The sequence below is a fragment of the Podarcis pityusensis genome, assembly GCF_964106645.2.
Source record: "Podarcis pityusensis genome assembly, chromosome: 11".
NCBI lineage: Eukaryota > Metazoa > Chordata > Lepidosauria > Squamata > Lacertidae > Podarcis > Podarcis pityusensis.
Genome location: NC_138036.1, coordinates 30,101,765 through 30,126,314, shown reverse-complemented (window position 1 = coordinate 30,126,314; position 24,550 = coordinate 30,101,765). Strand labels below are relative to the sequence as shown.

Sequence of the window (24,550 nt, the reverse complement as noted above, 5' to 3'; positions counted from 1 at the left end):
TGCATCAGTGCTGTATGATTTTTTTAAATTGCATTTTTATTGGGGGTTTTCTTCTAATGTATGTATTTTATTATATTACACTCTGACCCCCCACCCCCAAAAAACCTTTAAAATTGCCAAGAAACAGCAATTGAAATGAACTGTGCTAGATGCTGCATATTTTTAAATTTTATTTCAATTGCCTCTTTTATTTCTCATACATTATTATTTTATTCTATGGACTTGTTTGGAAGCCACTGATCAAACAAATTGATTGAGTAAATATTGCCACCCTAGTCTTGATGCATGATGTTTCTCCATAAATTAAAACAATAAACAGCATTAGAATAACATTGATTTTCCATCGTTTAAAGGACTTATTGAATTTGAAGAGTGTAATACAGCCAGTGCAGTTGAAGGTGAGTTTTTCTTGTATTGTTTATCATTCAAAATGTACTTCTTACATCATTTCTAGTGAACATTGGGGAAAGGGTTTAAAAAAATAAGGCTTAAAAGTAAGAAGTGAAGTCGTTTGCTCTAATTAAGATGAAATGAAGTTAATATATTTCTGATATAACAGGAAATGATCAGCAGCCTTATGTTTTGTCTCAATTAAGAGTCAGAACTTGCTCAGTGTGATCCCATCACAGATGCTAGAGAGAAGTTGGCTAACTTTCAGTATCCTATTAGTGAGGGAGTGGCAAATTTCACTTACATGGATACATAAACATGTCCTCATATATGAATGTCCCTGTATCTAAAGCATGCCATTTCCAAGTATCCCATAGATCTTCTGTTCAATACTTTGGTGTTGCTTCTTGGTCTCCAAACCAATTATTGGCACATTAGTAGAAACTAAGCCTTGGATGCTTTCTGTTGATCTAATGGCAGAGCTAAAGATTGGGGTTGATGTTTTGAAGTAGTTCCATTCTTTTTTGTGAGAAAAGTCTGAAAAGATGGCTTCACACAATGGAATTTGTCCTCTAGGATGCACTGGGTTTCATTCTTGGCCTCCATACTTTAGAAACCGCTATAAAACAAAGGGGAGAAAACGTATGACATATTGGAACAATATACCAATAACATTTAAGCTGGTTCTGATGAAAAGGGATAGTACTAAGTTCTGGAAGCATTGAACAGATACTTTGAGTGATAAACTACTTGAGGATGACAAGACTAAAACTCAATCCAGGCAAGACAAGATGTGGATATTGGTAGTTCTCTTATGTGCAACATAAAATGATACATATTTATCATATATTTATACATATTATTATTAATAATATTAATAATATATTATTAATAATATAATTTATACATATTATGATACATAATAACTTCATGTTATTTACTGCAATAGTGTATCTCATTACCTATTCTGTTAACTAATATTTAATCTTAATTTCCATCTAACAACACATTGTCTGCTTTGCAGGGATAAAGCCTAGAAAAAGAAAGCATTTTGTGTTACCAATTAGTAGAAAGGGAAAAGATGCAGAATCTGTGTAAGTATGTTTCAAACTTGTTAGTAAATCGTTTAATGTTTGGTTTTTTAAAAAATAGAAGCATAAATATTTCTATCTTTTTAAATTTTATTATTAATGCTGTAAGAGATAATGCTCCAATAAATTCCTATATAGCCCCCCAAAAAAACAACTTCCCCAATTTTTAAGTGTGTGGGGGGTCACAGTTTGGGAATCTTTATGGATTCTAGGTAGCAACTGTGGCTAGGAGTGCTTTTCCCTAGGTCAGGTTAGGGCACAAGCTGCATCAAATTTTTGGAGGATCATGGTTATTTCTTAGGGTTGGATTACTCTCATCCATTGCTGTAGCACCCTGAATCATCATCAGCAAAACTTCTGACTAGAGCCAGGATTTTGAGGATGTGACTCCTTCGTTATGGTAGTTTCACAGGCTGTGCATCCCACCATTTTCTGAGGTGTGATCAATGGCAGCTCCTGTCAAGACCTTTGCCTTTGTGTCTACTTCCCCCAGGAAATCCTCCTGACCACTTCACTAATTTTCCATAGGCAGCTAAATACATTGTTATTCTACCATCCCAATGTATGAATTTATCTTCTTTTTATGTGTACTTATATATGTATGCTTTTATTAACGTTAGCTGCTGCTGTAGCAGCTGTTGTTATTTTTGTTGCCTTGGGCATTTTTTTTACCTGAAAAGTGATATATATGGAAATGGAAAATGGAAAGTGATCTATGGAAATGGAAAAGTGATATATGAATCCTGAAAAATTAAATAACTGTCTATAGCCTGATTTTAAAGGTGTTCTAAAGCAGCTATGTATCTGGTGAGATGTTAACTAGAAAACCAAAAGAGATTTTGGTAAATAAAAGCCATAGCTATTATAACATTTCACTATTTTTTTAAACAGGGAATGTCCAGATGCTGATTCAGTTGTAAGTATTCTTATATTGATCAAAGTTATTCAAGAAATTTGTTGTTGTTGTTAATTGAATTTATATACCGCCCTATACCCGAGGGTCTCGGTGGTTCACAGTCTCTTTAGTTTCAAACAAGTTATGTATAGTGTGTTCCTTTCATCATTTGTATTTCTAGTTCCTCTTGGCCATATTATCAGTGTTTAATTTGAGATGACAGAAAGGTGGAACTCCCTGTGGCTGAAATGAAAGAATGGATTTCCAGAATAATCTGAAATTTTTCCTGTAGAAACAGCAGCTATCAACCCATGTATTAGGCCTCCAATATTCTAGAAAATTCATGGGTTTGGTTTCTTTTGTTTAAACAATTTTGTGAAATGAGAATGTCTCATAATAAAAAGCACAAAATAAACAGATACAAAATGTATATCTGTCAAATAACCTTTTACTCTTGTAAACCCACTCTGAACTGTTGCAAGAAGCCCAAGCAGATCAAGTTTTTGTGTGATTTTATGTTACTCAAACTGATAGGTTTATTCCAGGAATTAGGCCATTCACAGAGTGAAACATAAGTCGGGTTGACTTACAATGTTTACTCTTTGACTTGTTTGTTTTGTTGCTCATTGTTTAATAATTAATGAAACAAATCCAAGTGTAAATGTGTCTGGCATATTCCTTTCAAGCTACACCAAGTATGATCGCTCACTCTCCCCGTCCCCAGAAGAATAACTCGGCTTCATAGTTTTCAAAACATAAATTTTATTTCCTTTCTGTAGCATTTTCAAAGTGTTACACATATACTCAGTCTCTTTAATGCCAGTTTTACTAAGAGGCAACATTCTTCAAACTTCACTTTATAACAAAAGTTATGCAAATATAACAAATATGTGAAAAGCACTAAGTAGAGTATTTCGCACCATCAATTTTCTATCATCAAATAGATGTCCTCAAATTGAAAATGTTTTTGGTATTGTTTGAACTGGCTGGCATGACTCATTTTAAATATCTTCAAAATGTGTCCATGTGTTTTTAAAAATGTAGCATTGAACTTGTAGTTGATAGTGACTTTCTTGTGTAGAAGCAGAAGGAAACAAAGAGCTGGTCTTAGAATATTGATCACTGCTTTAATGCACTTGAATCCAATGCCTTTAGCCAAGGCAATTTAAACGCCTTAGTAGAGATGGTATGATAGTGATTGTGTTGCTGTTGTATAGCCTGTTGTGGTGTTCACTTGGTCCTTTGAAACATAGGTCCCAATATATAATGAAATAGATCAGGGGTGGGGAACCTCCTTGACTCTGGGAACCAGATCCTTATCAGGATCAGTCTTAGAGGCCAAATTTGACAGGTGGGCAGGGTGTATTGCTCCTAGGAGGCTGGGGAATGTGTTATGAATCCCCTGGGCTACCACTGGATAGGCAAGTAAAGGTTTTAGGTCACATTGAAGGGGACTTACCAAGGCAGATATTTGTAAGCTGAAATATAATTTAAAATTATTATTTTGTAGTTACTGTTCTTTAGCTAAATAGCAATATTTCATAAGTATGAATATAGCAACAGTAGAGCACTGTAAACCAGCTGCTCCGTATCTATGCTTTTGGACTACCACCTTTTCCACATTTTACGCTCGCATAAAAAGCCAGCTTACCTGCTGCTGCTTTGGTATTGCATCCTTGTTCTTCAATTTATGTCACAAGCTATCCAGAGTCTTTGTTTAACGGACTTTGTTGCATTTAGCTATGATAGGTAACGTAATAGCTTTCCAACTTTAACGATATAACTTCAGAAGTTCTTTGGTTGTATGAGAATGTACACATGGCCTCTAGCTATTTGTATTTGTTCGGTTTACTTTGTTGTCAAGTCTCGTTAGGACATTTAACATGGTTAGCTTGAGGTCAAGCATAACAAAAGCTTCGTGATTCTAAACAACTAGTGCTAAGGTATTGAACCGTGTGATGCCACTCTCTGTTTTTAAATCATGTTGCTTTATAAAAGCAAAATGTGCAAGTTCTTGAAAGAGAAACTGTCTAAATAATCTGGATGAATATTTTCTGATGCATTTTTCTGGTTGTGATTATGAAGTTGGTATTTGTTGAGAAATTTGTAATCCTAAGAGAGAGAACTTGTTTTGCAATGTATAAAAAGTGTAAAATTGCTAATCTTCAGGAAAAGGACATAAGAAGCATAATTAATGGGTCTATAATAAAGCTGTCATGTGATTGCCTTACCCATTAAACATTCTGTGTAAACTAATGTCAGTTGGCATAGCTCTGTCTGTTCTTGACCAAAAATTACTATTACGATGCAGTAGAAGGAACTGCTTTTCACATTGAGGTACTACAAGCAGTAGATGCAAGAGTGATTCTTGCTGCTGCTTTGCTGGGATAATGTGAAGTAGGTATAACTTGCATCCACATTTTGTTGCTTCTCTGAATCAGAATCAGAATCCGATTGCTTCTCTGAACCTGCCAATGCACCCAGAGTTTATTACATCTGTAAAATTTCAGGGCACTGTGATGGTGCATTGGCATTTTCATTATGAGAGCCTCACATCCAGGGGGTCGGCAACCCGCAGCCCATGGGCCACAAGTGGTCCATGGGGGTCATTTAAATGGCCCACAAGCTGCCCCCCAACCGAGCTGCCCACTCAGTGAGCCCCCCTGTGCTGCGCTAAACTGGCGCAGCACGGAGCAGGGACTTACTTCCATGGCACTGGAAATCACGTGTGCAGACGCCGAAAATCGCATCTGCAAAGACACAGGCACCGGAAATCATGCAATCCAGCCCACAGAGTGATCTCCACGGGCGTGAACAGGCCCAGGCCCATCTGTACATACTCAAACCTAAATTGAGAGGCTTTGGGGGTTACAGGTTATCTTACTCTGTATTACTCTATATTAGCTTAATTCTATATTAGCTTAATTTCACCCATTCTAAACCCTAAATGAAGTTTTTAAAATGTATTTAAAATTTCCTTCAGAAGGTTGAACAGCATGCATAAAAATAGTAAGCAGTGTAACATAGCAAATACTATATTACATCTAAAAGGGGTCAGGGCTTCCTGAATGTCAAGATGAAAGAAAAGTAATTGAAAATGCCATTTGTGCTGCTATCATGTGCACTCAATTGGGAATGAATCCCAGAGAGAAGCCATCTGTTCCTGGTGCACACCTTGATTTAGCATTGCTGTTAAGAGCAACATATGAAAATGCCATAACTGTTCCTGGTAGGTTGTAACAAACCAGTGCTGATCTTGCAACAGAGTTGTAGGTTTCTGGCAGCTGGCAGTAGTCTATACCAGGTGCAATATTGGAACAATAATCAAAGGCTGCAGTGTAGTCTGTCAAGGTTATGAAAGCAGGAATAATAGGTCATAAATTCTTTCTGGAGTACATGTAATTCCTATGCTTGATTCGTCAGCTAACTCTTGTTTTAAGTGTTGTAAGGGGAAAATAGCTTCACTAATGTGGTATATTGTGTCTAGTTCAGTGGACACTGTTTTGGACATAGATTTGCAACAGTTTCTTTTTTCTCCAGACTCTCTAGCTAGGTTTATCTCCCAGTTTTGATTCCCTAATTATTCAAAATGAACTGTGAATCCTATAAGACTTGTAAAGTACCAAATTATGAGTACTGTAACCTGATTCCTCTGAACTCGTGGCTTGAAGTTCTGATGAGATAAACACTGCTGCTTTCATAAACAGGTTTAAAGATAATCAACAATACATTATGCTTGCTTTGACATCTATTGGAAAATATTTTGATCGTGATGGTCATCTAATAAGTTACCTGTTTTCTTTCCAGAACATTCCGGATGTTGATGATGAAGGTTATAGCATTAAACCAGAAGCTAGTCAGAATATCCTTTTATTGTAATGCTTAATTATGAACCTAGAGCATGAGCCCTACTGGATCCATGTCAAAGGCCAGGCTAGTCCAGCATTTTGTTCATGCAGTAGCTAACCAGATGCCTAAGAGATGCTGACAAGCAATATGTGTGCCTGCTTGATAGCATTCTCTTGCTTGTGATCTGAAGCAACTGCTACTCAAAGGCACCCTGCCACTTGATACTGGAGCCATTGTGACTAGTGGCCACTGATAACCTTATCTTCCATAAATTTATCTAATTTCCTGTTAAATCCATCCCAGTTTCCTGTGTATCCCACTATTGTGGTTCATTGGATAACCTTGCTTTTTCCACAATCTGCATGTTATCTTGTTTTCTAAACTAGAAAGCCACAAATGGTTGTAACCTTTCCTCATAGGGAAGTTGTTCCAGCCTCTGTATCATTTTGGTTGCCCTGGTTGTGTACAATCTCTTCACAAAGCTTTATGAATATGTAAAGGACTAATATCAGTGATTTTTGTGGGTCTTAAAAATCCTGTTTAGCAACTTATTAACTTGCAGTTGTTCTGTGTTTGTGTGTATGCATAGAGCAGTGCTATTAGTCATTATGTGATTAACTTCATGACGTTCACCTTAACTGCAAATAACATACCAAAGAGAACCACTTCTATTCTTCAAGTGATTCTGACTCTGAAGATGATGAACCAAGGAAGTTCCATGTGGAAATTAAGCCTGTACAGGCAAATAGTAGTTCTCATTATACAATGCCTTCACTGGATGAATTAAAAGAATCAATAGGGAACATCACACTTTCACCAGCTATATCTGTAAGTAAACTGAGCACAATATTTAAGTATATCAGGCGCAATCGGTAAATAGTACTTTAAAACTAACCATTTTAGCACAAGTGTAGAATATCTCAATTGCCTATTTTTAATAAGTTATGGATTTCAAATGATAAAAGGATGAATTTTGGAATGTGGTATACCAGGTCTTTGGAGCAAGAGCAGAGACGCTGCCTGTGTATATATGGAGTTAAGGGAGTACATAGGAGGTTAACATAGAGCCACTTTTTTATTAGCAAAAGCCTCATGATTCAGAAACAAACACCCCAGCCCAGTTTTTGAAGCTATATTCTGAACAGATTATGTTATATTCTAATTGTAATCATATATGCTGCAGTCAGATTTTTAGTTTAGAGAGAGTTCTTCGTGCGTGTTAGAATTACAATATTTTTGGCATGGTCCTACCCCATGCCAGGCGATGCAGGCAAATACATTTTGTTGGATTCCTATGTTCCATCTTAACTGTCTTTAGAAAAGTGAGAAACGATCAGGTTCCATCCTACAGTGCAACCTGTCACATAACATTATTCGTAACTACAGTTTGCATTTTACATGGATAAATATGTCCCTGGCTAACTCTACAGATTCATCTTCCCCAGACTATATCTGCCTCAGGTGTATGAATCCAACAAACTATTTCATCTGTGCTTTGGCTTTTTCTGTACTTGAGTGTCTGCTGCTATTATGAGATGGGAGTCTGTTTCTCAAAAGACTAGGGAGAAGGGTTTAAAACAGTGTTTGGGTCCCCAGCTGTTGTTGGCCTACAATTCCCATCATCCCTAGTTTTTTGTGTTGTTTCCTTTGTGGAAAGGTCATTCTAGATCAGGGGTTGTCAACCTGGTCCCTACTGCCCACTAGTGGGGGTTTCAGGATTCTAGGTGGGCGGTAGAGGGTTCTACGGCATAAGCTGAATCCTCCTTCCATCGAGCACTGGTGGGCAGTAAGGAAGTTTTGCCATCAAGAAAGATGCATTAGTGGGCAGTAGGTATAAAAAGGTTGACTACCCCTGTTCTAGATCAACAGTTGGGCTCTAATACCCATCAGCATGGCTACTGGTTGGGTGATAGGACTTGTAGTCCAACATCATCAGAGGGCCATAAGTTAGCACACACACCCAGCTCTAGTTAAAGATGGATACAAATAGACAACTAGTGATTCAGTATTTTGGTATTTGAGATCTCCAATAAACAGTTGGTACCATTCAGACCACACCATCAGGATTCTTGCCTTTTTCTTTAAAATGTTAAAATTATATTTTGCACTTAGGCTTTTTTATTACATTAACGTTATGGCTTGATGCTTCAAGATTCAAAGTTGTGGGGAGGGGAATACAGTAGTACATTTAACTTGCACCAAATTGTATGTAATTATGTTTTCCCTATTTTATTTTGTATGCTGACATCAGAGACATAGTCCTGTAAGTATTAAGTTATATTTACCATAGTTTACTTCTAATTAAAACTTAGCCATGTGGGCTGGTGATTGTTTTGAGTGTGTGCATACGTGTGTTTCATGGTGGTGAACTTCAAGCTTGCTTTTTTGCTGCACTTCCAAGACACTTTGAAGCGTTAGAGGCAATTGGCCCCTGACCTTATACTGTGTGAGGTCAGGGGCAAGGGGACAAGTGGTTGCCTCTTGTGGAGCAGTGTGGTCCCCATGACAATCATCTGAATTGGGGCACTATGTCAATTTCATATGAGCAGCTTTTTAAAAAACAAAAACAAAAAACTGCATTTTGCTTCCCTAGCTGCTCTTGATCAGTAATTTACTTTCATATCATCCCAGCACAGATTTCTCAGGGTGGCTTCACAATTTGACGCTTAAGCAGAAGCCATTTGAAGCTGCTCCCACATGGCTACTAATGTGCACACAGGTTATTTCAAGAAAATGCAGAGTAGCAACTGCTTGGCTTTAAAAACACCTGCCAACAGTATTCAGCCTTGGTCATGAAGAAAAAAAGGAAGAGGACCAACTTAAGTGGCATAAAGTATTGGCTTGCAATAGAGAGCAGTCATCATGTTGCAGCAGTTTTAGGTAGTCTGCATGGAATGGGATGGCCATATAGTGAAAAGCCACCATTGGTTAATTTTACCACAGATTACAAACTTAATCTCCAGAAGATCTACCCAATGTTTCACTACCTGTCTCTACCACTTACTTTGCCTGTTAGAGGTACAGTGGTGCCTTGCAAGACGAAATTAATCCGTTCCGCGAGTCTCTTCGTCTTGCGGTTTTTTCGTCTTGCGAAGCACGGCTATTAGCGGCTTAGCGGCTATTAACGGCTTAGCGGCTTTAAGAAAAAGGAAACAAACTCGCAAGAACTCGCAAGACGTTTCGTCTTGCAAAGCAAGCCCATAGGGAAATTCGTCTTGCGGAACAACTCAAAAAACGGAAAACTCTTTCGTCTAGCGAGTTTTTCGTCTTGCGAGGCATTCGTCTTGCGGGGCACCACTGTACTAAGCCTAATAGCTAGTGGTGGCTTTGGAATTTATCTCCAACTGCCAACTCTTTAGTTTAGGAAGAAAATATTCGTTCACTAAGCGTTGTTCATTTTTGTTATTTTTCATCTAGGCACAAATGAACCGGAATTCATCCAGTAAGTGTGTGTGAACTGCTGACCATCATCTTGTTTTTCTTATGTTTATATTGGACTTTAACTTCCTGTTCATGAAATCATGCCTGTATAAATTGTTTCTTGTAAATGAAAAGTTGTATATGGTGGGATATCAGGGAGTCCTAAATCAAGGGTTTTTTTCTGCTGCCATGTTAATGACTTTAATGACAATTCACTCCCCTGCCCTCACCCACAGAATGCAAAAGTCTGCCTACTTTTGGTAATTGTCCAAAACATAGATATATATATGTCCATAATAAAATTGATTAATAAAATGACTGTGTGATATTAGATGGTTTTAATGGAACTCTTAAAGAATCTGACAGTAGAAACTGTACCACACATTAAAGCTTGGTGCTTGCATCCTGGCTTTGGGGTTAGGCTTTAGGTTGCAGTCCAACTCCCCTTGGTGCCAGGCTTGCGGAGAGAATGGATTTGGCGGACATATTCCTTCAGGCACCCCTGCCAGCCTCCACCCACAAAGTAACTGCTGGCATGGAGCTCTTCATTCCATTTGCTGGATGGGCAGAAGTACTGTGGGATCCCCTGGGGCAGTAGCTCACAGCTCCAAAACAAGGGTGTTTCAAGGTGGGGCTAGCCCATGCTGGGATCTACTTTATCCTTAGCCTCACTGATGTCACTTGATGGCATCTGACCCAATATAGGCTTAGTTGCTGCTCCTTTGCCTTCTCTCCCAGGCAGCACAAGTGATGGAGCTGTGGTGATGGCTCTTTTGCTCCATCATGCCCGGCTGCTGCTCAACCAGGATTTGGATTGACCTGTAATCTATTTCTAATAGCACTTCCAATTTTAAAAAAGGAATAATATATTTGTCCTGTTAAACTTTTCTAAAACCTTATAGGATATGGTGACAGTTTGTACATGCTGTTAAAAGAACTAGCCTTCATTGGAGCAATGTGTATAAAATATGTGACAAAGCTCTTCTCCTGTGTGCTGGTGGTGCTCAAAGAAGACTTATCTAGCTTGGCCCTAAAAGGAAAAACATTAGAGAGTTGTGATCTCCCAGCTTTTTAATTTTGGAGCGGGGCATTCAGAATCAGGACTGAAGCCTGAGGAACCACAGGTTAATCCCCCATGCTATTTTCAGCTGCTATTTCCCCACTAGGGCAATCATACAAGTACACTAGTTCCTTAATGGGGTGAGTAGGAGGTAGGGAAGGACATGGGTGGCGCTGTGGTCTAAACCACAGAGCCTAGGACTTTCCGATCAGAAGGTCGGCAGTTTGAATCCCCGCGACGGGGTGAGCTCCCGTTGTTTGGTCCCTGCTCCTGCCAACCTAGCAGTTCGAAAGCACGTCAAAGTGCAAAGTAGATAAATAGGTGCCGCTCCGGCGGGAAGGTAAATGGCATTTCTGTGTGCTGCTCTGTTTCGCCAGAAGCGGCTTGGTCATGCTGGCCACATGACCCAGAAGCTGTACGCCGGCTCCCTCGGCCAATAAAGCGAGATGAGCGCCGCAACCCCAGAGTCGTCCGTGACCGGACCTAATGGTCAGGGGTCCCTTTACCTTTACCCTTAGGAGCTAGGGAACCTTTGCAGTTGGCAGGTTGCCACATGACAGAGTGATCTACATGTTCCCATATAGAAGTGACTTCCATATAGGAATTTGTCAGGTATTAGTTACTTGAATACTAAAAGTTACTTTGTCAGCACTGTGTACATATGTGCTTAATTGTAAAAACACGTCTCTTTCTAGATTTGCTTAATGGTTTAAATACCTATTAAATACTTACTGATTTAATACAAGTTATTAACCTTTGACTGCAAAGACAGGCTTGTACCCCAAATTTCCTTCTGAGCATGTTCACAAATCAGGGTTTTCCCACAGGCCTGTTACCAATGCACCTCTGAAAATCTGTTTTTGAGAGCTGGAAGTCTCTTGAGAATGGTGCAGGGGGCTATAGATGGAGAAAAGTTGCAAAAATCAACCGTCTTCTTAGATTAGAAGAGCAAATTAGAATCCAAGCCATAGTTTGAGAAGAATATTGTAATGCCTGTGTCTTACAGTAAAACTATTTTGAGATCAGCATCTTGCAAAACTCGCTTTCTATTTATTTTTCTATTCATATCCTGTTTTTTTTAAAATTGGAGTCTTCAAAGAGGCTCTCAACATTTATAAAATGCATTGGAAACATTAAAAACTATACATCTTAAAAACCAACAAACTGATTCCGTTTAAGCAGGCATTTGATGTCCTTCCACACCCATGTCCTTCCTGGATTCCTTCTCACACAGCAATTTTTGTTATAAACACTTTTGGCAAAAGCAAAAGATTCATACTGTGATGCATTTCCACTTCATGTCAGTGTTTGAGTTGTTTTGTATTGCATCTTTGCCATTTAAAACATTACTTTTATAAAGCTGGCTGATTTTGTTAATTAAATGTCATGGCTTTCAATTATCATAATATCTTTTAGGTGAAGAATTAACAAAATCAAAGCTTTCTGCTTCATCTAATGAGTAAGTTTCACATTAGATATTTATTTTTATTTGAAGAGTCACTGAATATTAAGTTTGAAGGGCTTTCTCCCCGCCCCCCAGATTCCTGTGTCCAGTGTTCAGTTCTGATGTGACAGTTTAGGTGTGGGCTGTTTGGGACTCCAAAAGATGAATTTCTGCATTAAATTTTTTTTTCATCCTTCACTTTGGCTGCTTACCTGACTCCCCTTTAGTCTGTGCTCATATCATATGATACATAGTATTTCCAGAATAAAACAATTAAGATGAAAAATTGATAATTACCTGTAGCATAAATACGATGTACAGAGCTTTGCATCTGTAAATTTATGTATGATCTGCCAGAAGAATATAAATCACTTTCTTGCTGTCATAAGCCAACATATTTTTGTTATCCATAAGTAAAAAAAAATTGCCTTAAAGTCAACCTAAATTCTACAAGGCCATATTGGAAAAAATAATAGCATGGTTGCAGACCAAGGCCAAAAAGAATCAATTAACTTGCTAGCCATACATGATTCCATCCCCAGCCTGAAGTGATGCTCTTATGCAGTCTTAAAGCTCAATCAGGAACCTTTAGAAGCTGCCATTATATAGGAGGTTCTTCAGTGGAGTGCTAAACAGATTGCTTTGTCAGTGCAAGCTTTTCTGCTTGTCTGAGGGAATTAACTGCCCTCTCCTCCCCCCATGCATTGCTTCGGGAGTTCTCCTGCCCCTCCTGAGTAAATTTGGGGCTACAGGGGACACGTAGTGGAAGCAGGGGAAAGCCCAATTGTACTAATGGAACTTGGGGGGGGGGGCAATTAGTTGAATCTGGCCCATAGTTATTGTGTGTAAAATGTATTTTGTTCTATCTGAATCAGAAGGTTTTTTTAAGTCAAATAAAACAGATTTGTGACAGAATTTGATTCAGTTGCTTACAGAAGGGGTTTCATTCCATCCGCCTTTTCCAAAAAAAAAATATATATATATAGTATAGCAAATTTCAATATGTCCTCATTATGCATCATGTTTTTCTTTACTTTTAAAAAATAATTTCATCATTGTTTGGTCAACAGTTGTTTAATCTTATTTTACAAACACACAAGTTCCCAAAGTGGTTTATGGCACATAAAATAGAAACATCAGTAGCAAAAGTAACATTAGCATGTCAAACAATTGACAGTTTCAGGGACAATGTCTATGATAATTCAGTACACCATTAAACAGTAACCCAGCAGCTCAAGGCAGCTGTAGGAGTACACAGATGTAAAATTAGATTAAGGCTACAGTATTCACCCGACTAAGCTGGCAGTAAACCCCACTGAATTCAGTAGAGCTTATTTATGAGTAGAAATAGTTAGGATTGCATGATCAATTAGCCAAGTTCTCAAAAATGGCAGTAATGGATTAAAAGCTATAAGAATGGTAATACTTTATATTGATTTAAAAAGCCACTAGTATTCTCCCTTTCATCATTTGTAAGGGAATAGTTTCTGGTGTAAAATATTTAAGTATGCATTATTATTATTTTAATATGCATATGCAGCTTCAACTGTTAGTTCAGTTCTAAAAACATACCTGGTATGATTTATATTCATTTTATGATGACTTATAGGAAGGGGAACAATGACCTCCTGGCATGGGATCCACTCTTTAGGAATTCTGGTGATTCATCCTCACTGACTTCAACAATGTCTTCATCTTCATCAGGTAGGTTTATTATTAACAGAGAAAAGCCTCTTTTTCCATTGGGAAACTTTAATGACAAGTGTGCAATGTAAATAGGATTTTCAAACGTAGTCACAGTAATGTCAACTTACATATGATTTCTAAAATGCTGATAAAGAACATGCAGATCCCACTTACTGAACACAATGTTCAGTATTGGAAAGTATTTGCATAACGAGTCCATGATTTCCATTGATTCCTAGGGGAACATTTCTAATCTGGGATTTTTCTGATCTCTCTTACCACTTTTTCAATGGTTTCTTTTTGAAATGACTGTAGCCAAACAGAGACAGAGAAAAAATGATTTATCCAATCTTTCCTCCCCTGATTTGTCCAGTCTCCCTCTCTCCCTCCCTGCATGGTTTCTGCCTGAAAATGGCTCCAGCTCCCCACCTCTCAAGTACCGGTGATACACACCAGGTCACCCCATTCATTCATGATCAGATCATGGATCAGCCTGGTTTTATTACAGACAGCAATGAAAATGCTGCTTCTTGATTGAATGAAGTTTTGCTTTTTATTATATACTTGGCACTCTTATAAGGGTTCTCAAATACAATGAACAATCCAAGGAATCTGAAGAAAAGCTATCATATTTGCAAATAAAAGAAGAAACAACTTTAGCAAGTTTGCTAATGTCCTAGATCCAGCACCCTGTTTCATGTATACTTGTAGAAGGCACTTCCATATATTTATAGACAGGGTTGTTTATTATCTTTCTTCCAGTAACAAATAGCATTTCCTGCTTATAGGAAAAAATAATCACATTGAAAGTTCAAAGTAAGACTTTCCATTTAATGTGTTCTTTGCCCCTGCGTTGCACAATGAACAATTTAGATCTGACCGTTATTACAATTTTATCTGAATCAAGTAATTTGGTTTCATGCAGTCTATTTTTTTATGTTATGAGTAATGTTACTGCTTACAATTGCTGCTAATTCTTGGAACAATATACTTTCTAGTGCTGCTTTTTAGAGTAGTATTCACTGTTGAACTGTTTGGTCCAGTAGTTTCTATGTTTAAATTAGTTTTCTATTCCAATAATTAGTATACTAGAATATTTTATTGCTGTTCATAAATGTAAATGTTATAGAAATGTATTAATCTTTACTATTGCCTTCCAGCAAGACCAACTACCCCTCTTTCTGTGGGTACCTTAGTGCCTCCTCCAAGACCAGCTTCTAGACCAAAGTTGACTGCAGGGAAACTCAGTGGAATTAATGAAATTGTAAGAGCAATGCAACTTGCCTTAAGTTATATTTATCTCCCAGTGTAGCTTTTCCCACTTACCTTTTGTATGTATTTATGCTTTTGCATTTTGTTTTTAAGCCAAGGCCATTCAGCCCTCCTTTGACCTCCAATTCTAGCCCACCTCCTTCAGCTCCTTTGGCACGTGCAGAGAGTTCCTCCTCAATATCATCTTCTGCTTCATTAAGTGCAGCAAATACACCTACAGTTGGTAAGGAAGTCTATCAGTGATTCCCTGTATAGTATCTAATTTTAAAACTTTTTTAGCCTTTGAAAAATGGATATAAAAGCTATTTATAAATCCTTTATATGAGATGTGAAAGAATTTGTTTAGGAATAAAGGAGCTACTCCAAAAAGGGTCTCTTCACCAGGCATGCATGCATGCATGCACACCACACACACATTGCAAACATGCAATGACAGGATTCATTTTAACAGGATTTTAGACTTTAAACATAGGTGATCTACATTTTTCTACAAGTGGGAAGCCTATAAGGTACTGATAAGTTTATTTTTGGAGAGAATACTTATTTTCATAGGTGAAGTTTTTCTCCCTCTGCGAAAAAGCCTTTTTAAAATAGCTAATTATTAAATTGGTTGTCTGGTTCTGTTCATGATAACAAGCAATTATTATTATTAATAATAATAAAAATAATATTTACCCAAATTATTTTTGTAATGTGTTATTTTAAGTAACATATTTAAAGAAATTCCTTCTTATTTTTCATCACCATCTTCCTAAGTAATCTTTTTAAAAGTTACAGTACATACAGAATTACTTGGCATTTATTCTGTTTTATAGGTTATTGTATGAAACATTAAAAAATAAAGCCGTATTCACAGTGTGGGGATTCCAATGCCCAGCTGGCTTTGTCCCCTGCTGTGCTTGTGCCAGGCCTGTCAGCATATGTGCCCTGTGTACATGGTCTCTACCCCTCAAAGCCATCTGTGTGAGGGAAGAGTGTTCTGCAGATTGGGCCTACATAGCCTTATTTCCAAGGAGCAAAGAAGGCCAGTAGGTGTTGTTTCAGTCTTCCACCACACATAGATATTATGTCACCTGCATTACTCTGAAACATTTTGTTGCTGTAGAACTACATGGTTTCTTGTTCTTTCCAAAGTGGAAAAAATGATGTGATTATCTTACTTTAAAGTGGGCAAGGAAAGGTTACCATATTTTTCGCCCTATAGGGCGCACCTTGTTTTTTTGGGGGGGAAATAAATTTTTAAAAAAATTATTTCCCTTCCCCAGCCCCCAGAACAGGCTGCTGCCCGCAAGCCTTGCGAGCCTAGCGGGAACTCCCGCCGGGCGCGCAAGGCTTGCGGACATCTGCCCGAAGCATGGGGCGTGCTCCGGAGCGCGCCCCGTGCTTTGGGCTGCAAGCTGCTGCCCGCAAGTCCTGCGAGCCCGGTGGGAACTCCTGCAGGTGCGCAAGGCTTGCAGACATCTGCCCAAAGCCCGGGGTGCGTTCTGGAGCGCGCCCCGTGCTTCGGGCTGCAGGCTGCTGCCCACAAGCCTTGGGAGCCCGGTGGGCACTCCCGCCGGGCTCCCAAGGCTTGCGGATAGCTTCCTGAGCCTAGAGAGCGAGAGGGGTCGGTGCGCACCGACCCCTCTCGCTCTCCAGGCTTCAGCGAAAGCCTGCATTCGCCCCATAGGACGCACACACATTTTCCCTTCATTTTTGGAGGGGAAAAAGTGCGTCCTATAGGGTGAAAAATACGGTACTTTTCTGCAGTCATTATAGAGGAAATGGAAATAATCGACATTAACTGGTGGAGTCCTTTGTTAAATATAGACTTATTATCTATATTAAATTGTTGATATGATGTTATACATACATGCATGCATGCATGTATGCACAGGTATTTTCTTCCAAAAATCCTAGTGCAGTATCTTAAAATCTGCATCATCTAATATTTGTACTTTAGTATTAAGTCTTACATTAATAATTAATGTCTTTTGAAATTCATAGCTGAAGTAATCCATCTTTGAAGTTGCTAACATGATAGGAAGTGACATCAGTAAACTCTATGCATTCTAGGTATTTCACGTGGCCCTAGCCCTGTCAGCCTTGGAAACCAGGACACTTTGCCTGTTGCAGTGGCCCTTACTGAGTCTGTTAATGCCTACTTCAAAGGAGCAGATCCCACAAAGTTAGTGAAACATTTGTTTTGAATTTTATATCTTGCATTAAAAAAACAGAATAAGGTTTTTGTTTTGTTTTTTACTTTGGAAAAAATAATGGAACTTCAGAAATGAAATTCTAATGTATATTGTCCAGTGTCTATTTGGATAAATACACTGCTAATGAAAGTATGGATTATGTTGTTAGATAACTATTGAATGTCATTCAATACCTGCATCAGACTTGGTTTTCATTTTTATTTGTGAATGATTCTTAGGGTAATATTGTGTCTTCCAACTTGTACAGCAGACTTCTGCTTATGCAAACAGGTCTCCCTTTTGTCTCTTTCCCTCTGTAGCCCCAAAAATTTGCTGGATATGGTTGGGGGCCCTTCTGGAGTAGCTGGGGAATAGATGAGGAGACAGGTAGCTCCCTAGAGGAGATGAAAAGTATCACATCTACTGGTGTGGCATTGGATCTTGCTGTTCATGGGAACAAAGTCTACCCAGTACCATATTTATATACCACTTTTCTACATAAAAAGGCATAAAAGCTAACAGTGTATAAGAGCACATAAGAAGCCATTTCAGAGCCTATATATAGCATTTATTACCTGTTTCCGAAAGGCAACAAGTTAGGCAAGTTGTCCTCTTGAGGGAGGGAATTTTACAGTTCTGGAGCTATCACAGAGAAAGTCCAGCTCCCAACTGGAGATGGTCTAGCATCCAAAAAAGACCTCAAGCAATATTTCACTGGTTGACCATAATGGGAGTCATGAGGCATTCCAAAGGTACTCAGAACTTGTGCTGTATGTATAGAACTTTCTGCTGAAATCTCTCCTAGTTCTAAAATTGCATTATAAATGAGCAGTCTTAGTAAATTTGTATGTTAACTAATACTTTTTTACAGTTAGATTGTTATAACAACGGACATGTTTTTACTAAACGTAGCATGCATCCTATAGTTTGTTGTAAAAGTAATGCTTGTAATTTTACATCTTTTTTTTAGATGTATTGTGAAAATCACTGGTGATATGACAGTCTCATTCCCAAGTGGAATTATTAAAGTCTTCACCAGCAATCCATCTCCAGCTGTGCTCTGCTTCAGGGTAAAAAACACAAGCAAACTAGAGCAGGTTCTTCCAAATGCACAACTTGTATACAGGTTTTGTATTTTTTTATCTAATAGTAAACTATCTAATCTATAAATGTGCTTTGTTGCATTATTACATTTTATTTATACATTCTCTCATGCTGAAGCCCTGTTCACCCTGCAAATATGCTTTGGTAAATTGCATTGTATATTTTATGCTTGTCGTCTTTTTCAACATCTTCATTCCAATTCTAGTGTTACTTTTAGAGATTTAATAAACTTGCAAGTTTCCATTAGAGCTCACTTAGAACAAATTACTGAAATAACCTAATTTTAAACCATAAACATTTTTCGTAGTACCATGATTCGCAGCTCCTTAAAAAGCTCCACCACCCCCTGCCAGGTTCACCACACAGAGTCCACATTGCATGCACACACAAGACATAGAAACAATTCCCAGAGGGGTAAGTCATAGAGCAGTAGTGGGTCCATGGTGTCTGAGAACTGGATGAATGCTAAATAAATGGTGGTGCTAAAAAAATGCATAGCGGCAGTGTTAATTAACCATAATGTCCACAGCAGTAGTGCACTATTTCATGGGTAACAGGGATGTCTTCCCACCTCCTAACTATGCTGGTATTCCTTACCCCATGAAGCTAGTTGCATTTCCTCATATGGTTTGATATTACAAACAGATTACATAGCATGCTTCGTTTCCTCAAGGCAAGCATCTAATGCTTTTTGTGATTTATTTTATTTTATTTTATTTTATTATTTACATTACTTTTCAAAACATATTAAGCTCCTTCATTTGAGGAAGGATTTAATCCAGTTTTGAAACATGTGTTAGAGAATAGTTCAGACATCACTCATCACATCAAACTGGAAAACTAAAATTGTATCACTTTTAAATGTTTAGGTACAATCTTAACTTGTTGTTGATTTGTGCCTGTGTGCCATCATAACGATAATGAGTCATGAGTCCCCATAGGTGTTTGGCTTGCAGGTTGAAAGTATGGCAATACATTCTCTTATCAGAATTCTTTGATTCCCAGGCATTATGGAAATCTGAGGGTCGCTCTGCAATTTACTAGCTTTCTGCAGGCTCAGGATATGCCATATATCTTCAGGATTGCTTTTTAAACAATTGGCCGTACACAACACACAGAGTACCTCATTCATTCCTGAGAAACTACAGCCTTCATTTTGGGTTTACATATGGATTACACTGGTCTCTTAATGGCAGTCACCTAATTATGTTCTGAGCCACTGAATAAAAAGTTGATTTATTTACTCAGTTCAGAACGTGTTCACTGTGGGCAGCTGCTCAAGCTGGACAGAAACTGCTGTGTAATAGATAAATATGAGAGTGATTAAGGCTACGGTCTTAGACCAGCTGTCTCTCTTACTGGACAATATGAATTTTCCCCAGGATATGCTGTTTGTGTGTTTAAAATGACCATGCTTTCTTCTACAGGGTTATACATAAATATAATTTGTGCAACATTTATTATGAAGTAAATTAAATTCATCCTGGGCTGCTCCTCTCTATGTGTTACAGTGGATGTAGACTTCCAGCTACTTCATATAGCACCCACTGTGTAAAAATGCAAAATTGAGTATAAAATTGTAGAGGTAGTGTATTGCAACATTTTTACCATCATACTTTATTCATTTACTTACATACTGCTTTTTATTTATACATCATAAAGCAGTTCACAATATGCATAAAACCATTATAATAAAGAAATAACAGTTGAACTTTCCAGATAGCCATATAATTTCAGCAACTACAGAAGCCAAAGAATTTACATATAGGATGCTGAGGCAGAGAATGTGTGAAATGCCAAGTCCTTCTAGTTATATATGGGCAGAGGGGAAGTGAAACCAGAAACTTTCAGGTTGTAATTTAGCCTCTCTGCTACAGCAAAACATCATGAGCAGAGACAAAGTCACTGTTCTGCAAATATGCAAGAGTTCATTTAGTTTTAATCGGTGGGTTCCATAGCAGCTCCCATTTGTCTGTGTGATCTTCTGCAAAGGTATAAAACAGTTCTTCTGTGTGTGCTGCGGACCCTTTGGATCCAACCCCCATCCATAGAAGTAGTTTTAAAAGATGGTTAAATACTTTGTATTCCTTCTTTTGCAAAACATTTCCAATATGTAAGAAATCTAAAACCTGTGTTTTCACCAACTTTTTGTGCACAGTGATCCATCACAAAGCGATTCCAATGTAAGAGATTTTTGGATGGACATGCAAGCTGTTACAGTCTACCTCAAGAAGCTATCGGAACAGAATCCTTCGGCTTCTTACTATAATGTAGATGTTCTAAAATATCAGGTAACTTTTAATTTTTTTACTTTACTCACACCACACTAGCTTGGCTTTGCATCTGACTGCAAAAAAAGCAATTGACTCTTCCCTTGATTAATTTGTTCAGACTTTTTCCTCACAGTATTTATAGAAACATTCTGGTATTTTCTTTTTAAGGCTCATATATGATAACCTAATACTTCTGATCTTGGCTGTTGTCCTAGCTGCAACGTGCTGTTTGTTGCCTTTTTTTGCCCAGATGGGTTCAAAGATCAGGACAAATATTTTGCAGTACTGAAAGACACATCTTGGAGCCAAGAGTTCATAACTTCAGTCTGTGCCTTTATCATCTAAAAGTATTTCCTGGCAACGTAGCCATTTTCAGGACATTTTATAGTAATGTTGTTAATTTATACATATTAAGTGTAAAGTTTCTGATTAAGTATATTTTGCAGAACGCAGCACAAAATTGAAACTTTATAGTTTTCATTATTGGACCTAAAAGTCATTATTTGATTATTTTCAAAGGTATCTTCAAATGGCATCCAATCTACACCTCTGAATCTTGCTACGTACTGGAAGTGCAATAGTAACACTACTGATGTAAGAGTCGATTACAAATACAACCCGGCCTCTATGGCAGTGCCAACTATGCTTTCTAATATACAGGTCGTGGTACCGGTTGATGGAGGTGTAATGAATATGCAGTCACTTCCTCCAGCAAAATGGTAATTTTTTAAAAAAAATTATTATTATTATTTTACTGCTGATACTACATGGAATTCATTCCACTATGCTGCTGCTGTTTTACATCTGAAACATTGTGAAAAGCAATCCTTTTATTTTTAAATTTTTCGTACCATGGTACTGGTATTAGGGGTGCTGTACATCTCCTGAAAGATAATACACAGAAAACTAGGTTTTCTGCTTTAGTACAAACCTTCAACAAAACAATGACTTTTTCAGGATATTTTAAGACTACAAAGTTAATTTCCTTGTTCTGCCCGGCATCTAGCATAAAGTAAAAAGAAAAAATTAAAGTTAATGAAAATATTAAAATATTTATTTATTTAAGTAATATATATTCTGCTACAATTGTCTCTTATCAGTTTACAGGCATACAATACCAAAAAAAAAGTACAAATCAATTTAAACTATAAAATCAAACTTCAATTAAAGTGCCTGATGGAATTAAAAAGAGAAGTCATAAATAGGCACTGAACTTCCAAAAGGAAGCCAGGCTGTATATCCTTTACCTGGAAGGGAGTTCTATAAAAATTTGCCATTAGGCTGCAGTCCAATAACCAGACTTTACTTCTTAACAGGAATTCAGAGCAGATGAAAGCTTTATGGAAATTATCTAGTATTTCAGAAAAATCAGATAATGGAGGTAAGAAAGTGTTTTTTAAAAAATTAAAGTTAACCAGTGTATAATTATTTCTTGTTTATCTTCTATTTCAAATTTAACAAGTAAGCAGTGGAAAACTGATACATACTTAATGGTGTGTCTAGTATATAGATAATTTTATACATTTTCCACATTTTTATATGTATTATATATTTATATCAGTGTATTTACATGTCTTGGGGGGCCTTTTAGGTGGAAAAAGATTCCTACTAATGTATTTCTGGGACGCGGGTGGTGCTGTGGTCTAAACCACTGAGCCTCTTGGGGTTTCCGATGAGAAGGTCAGCGATTTGAATCCCCGTGACAGGGTGAGCTCCCGTTGCTCGGTCCCAGCTCCTGCCAACCTAGCAGTTCGAAAGCAGGTCAAAGTGCAAGTAGATAAATAGGTGCCGCTCCAGTGGGAAGGTAAACGGTGTTTCTGTGCGCTGTTCTGGTTCGCCAGAAGCGGCTTAGTCATGCTGGCCACATGACCCGGAAAGCTGTCTGTGGACAAACGCCGGCTCCCTCGGCCTATAGAGTGAGATGAGCGGCGCAACCCCAGGGCCGTCCGCGACAGGACTTGAACAGTCAGGGGTCCATTTACCTTTTATTGTATTTCTAGGTCTCTTTTGTTCGAAAGGCACTTTTATAATTTACCTTACCTTCAAAAATAAATTCAACTATATATTTGCAGTTTTAAAGTTGGCATTGGATATTATAGGCTGTCGCTTTGGTCATCAAAATAGCAATGAGAAATAGTGGTTTTGCCTATTTATCCTAAACTCAATGAAAGGAAACCATGGATAAGTTTAAATGAGTGAGTGTGCAAGCGCAGGTTGTGAAAATGTGGTCACTTCCTCCTCTAGTCCTTCTACCACACTACCTGGGCCTAGGTCAGCTGATCAGTGCAGTCAGTGAGCCCCAAGTACCAATTGGAAGCTTAAATTCCCAGTTGCTCCTTTGCACCTGTGTCTTAACCACCCCACATTTGACATCACATTACATCAGGTGTAGAGCAAGTGGATGTGGTTTGAGGGAAATGCTATTGCAAGCCACGTTAGAAGTCCTACTGGGCCTAAATAGGTCCATGGACTGAAGGTTCCCCAGTGCAGATGTTGACTTTTTATGTGCTGAAATGTACATGCCTGTATTATTGACTTATCAAGGTATCCTCCAAATTATTTCCCATCCAGCTAGATGTTGCATTACAAACCAAGTCCTTAATTATTATTCACTTTGTGTGTGTTTTCCCCCTGAATAGGCTCTGGCTCCCTCAGAGCCAAATTTGACCTTTCAGAAGGACCCAGCAAGCCAGCAACACTTGCAGTGCAATTTATCAGTGAAGGAAGCACACTTTCAGGAGTAGACGTTGAACTAGTAGGCACTGGCTACCGGCTTTCCCTACTTAAGAAGAGATTTGCCACTGGTAAGAAGCATAATCATAATAGGACATACATTTCTTACTTTTTTTAATCATCAGTGGGATGTGGTTAATGCAGTACCAGTTTGCCCTTGCATGGAAGTCAGACATACCTCCTGAAAGTACACTGTGACTCACTGTGGTTCTTCTACACTCAGGACCATGAGTGCAAAGGGAAAACCTTTTTCTGTAATGTAGTAGACTCAGGAGAGTTTCCCCTGTCAGTCACAGTGCTTTGACACGAATCTCCCCTTCACATTTTACAACATTTACAATGACAAATACCAGTGTCTGTTCTACAGACATATCTGTTGAGAAAAGTGTGTGGAAAAAACCTGAGTTCTGTACTGACTTGACATCTTGGAATATAAGCAACTGAGTGCTCTAACATATACAATTCAAACATTGAAAACAGTGCCGCCATTTTGGGCTGGCTGTGTTAGCCCACCAAAAATTATGATTGCCTGTCCCTGTCTCTCCCCTTGTTGGCTTGCTCCCTCTCTGCCTTTCCTGTAATTAAGGCTGGCAAAACACTTGCTGCTTTGGTTGAAGTTCCACGTTTAGGGAGAAGAGTGGAACTTGTGTCACCAGAGCACAGGAACCTATTTGCTATGGCCAGTGGAAATGTGGAAGCATACCGTATTTCACTGCATACTAGTCGCCACCGTGTAATAGTCACGCACCCCCTTCTCAGACCCCAAAATTGGTCCCAGAGCATTCCCTGCGTAATAGTTGCAGAGGTAATTCTGAGGCAAGCTGGGAGTAGGCACAGGGGGCCCCTGAGGCAGTGAGGGCTGCAGTCCAGGCCCTCACTGGCTTGCCAGCTAGAGGAGACAAGGCAAGGCAGGGCAAAGCCAGGCCCGGGCTGCTTCTGCTGCCACTGCCACTAGTGCCGCCACCTTGGACTTGCCAAGAAGGGGAAGCAGCGGGCAGGCAAACATCTCCACTGCCTATCCACCACCTTCCCCCGCCTCTGCACGAGCAAATAGCCTTGAGAGACCCAGGAAGAAAGAACTCTTAACAATGCCTGAAGCCGCCACCTCTCCCAACAGAACTTCGCGCTGGGAGAAGGCAAAATCCAGCGGAAAGGG

The 24,550-nt window shown here is 38.6% G+C and overlaps 1 protein-coding gene across 1 annotated transcript in view; it reads left to right on the top strand.

The window, feature by feature from the left end:
- FCHO2 (FCH and mu domain containing endocytic adaptor 2) overlaps positions 1–24,550 on the top strand; it is a 68,883-nt gene that overhangs the window by 40,804 nt on the left and 3,529 nt on the right. The window contains exons 9-25 of the mRNA XM_080972545.1: positions 354–398; positions 1,415–1,484; positions 2,373–2,397; positions 6,184–6,241; positions 6,878–7,053; positions 8,477–8,488; positions 9,643–9,667; positions 12,122–12,164; positions 13,759–13,853; positions 14,996–15,099; positions 15,201–15,330; positions 17,163–17,274; positions 18,255–18,410; positions 20,547–20,679; positions 21,181–21,380; positions 21,978–22,042; positions 23,301–23,465. Coding sequence (XP_080828671.1) covers positions 354–398; positions 1,415–1,484; positions 2,373–2,397; positions 6,184–6,241; positions 6,878–7,053; positions 8,477–8,488; positions 9,643–9,667; positions 12,122–12,164; positions 13,759–13,853; positions 14,996–15,099; positions 15,201–15,330; positions 17,163–17,274; positions 18,255–18,410; positions 20,547–20,679; positions 21,181–21,380; positions 21,978–22,042; positions 23,301–23,465 — 1,614 coding nt within the window. The remainder of the gene's footprint in view (positions 1–353; positions 399–1,414; positions 1,485–2,372; positions 2,398–6,183; positions 6,242–6,877; positions 7,054–8,476; positions 8,489–9,642; positions 9,668–12,121; positions 12,165–13,758; positions 13,854–14,995; positions 15,100–15,200; positions 15,331–17,162; positions 17,275–18,254; positions 18,411–20,546; positions 20,680–21,180; positions 21,381–21,977; positions 22,043–23,300; positions 23,466–24,550) is intronic.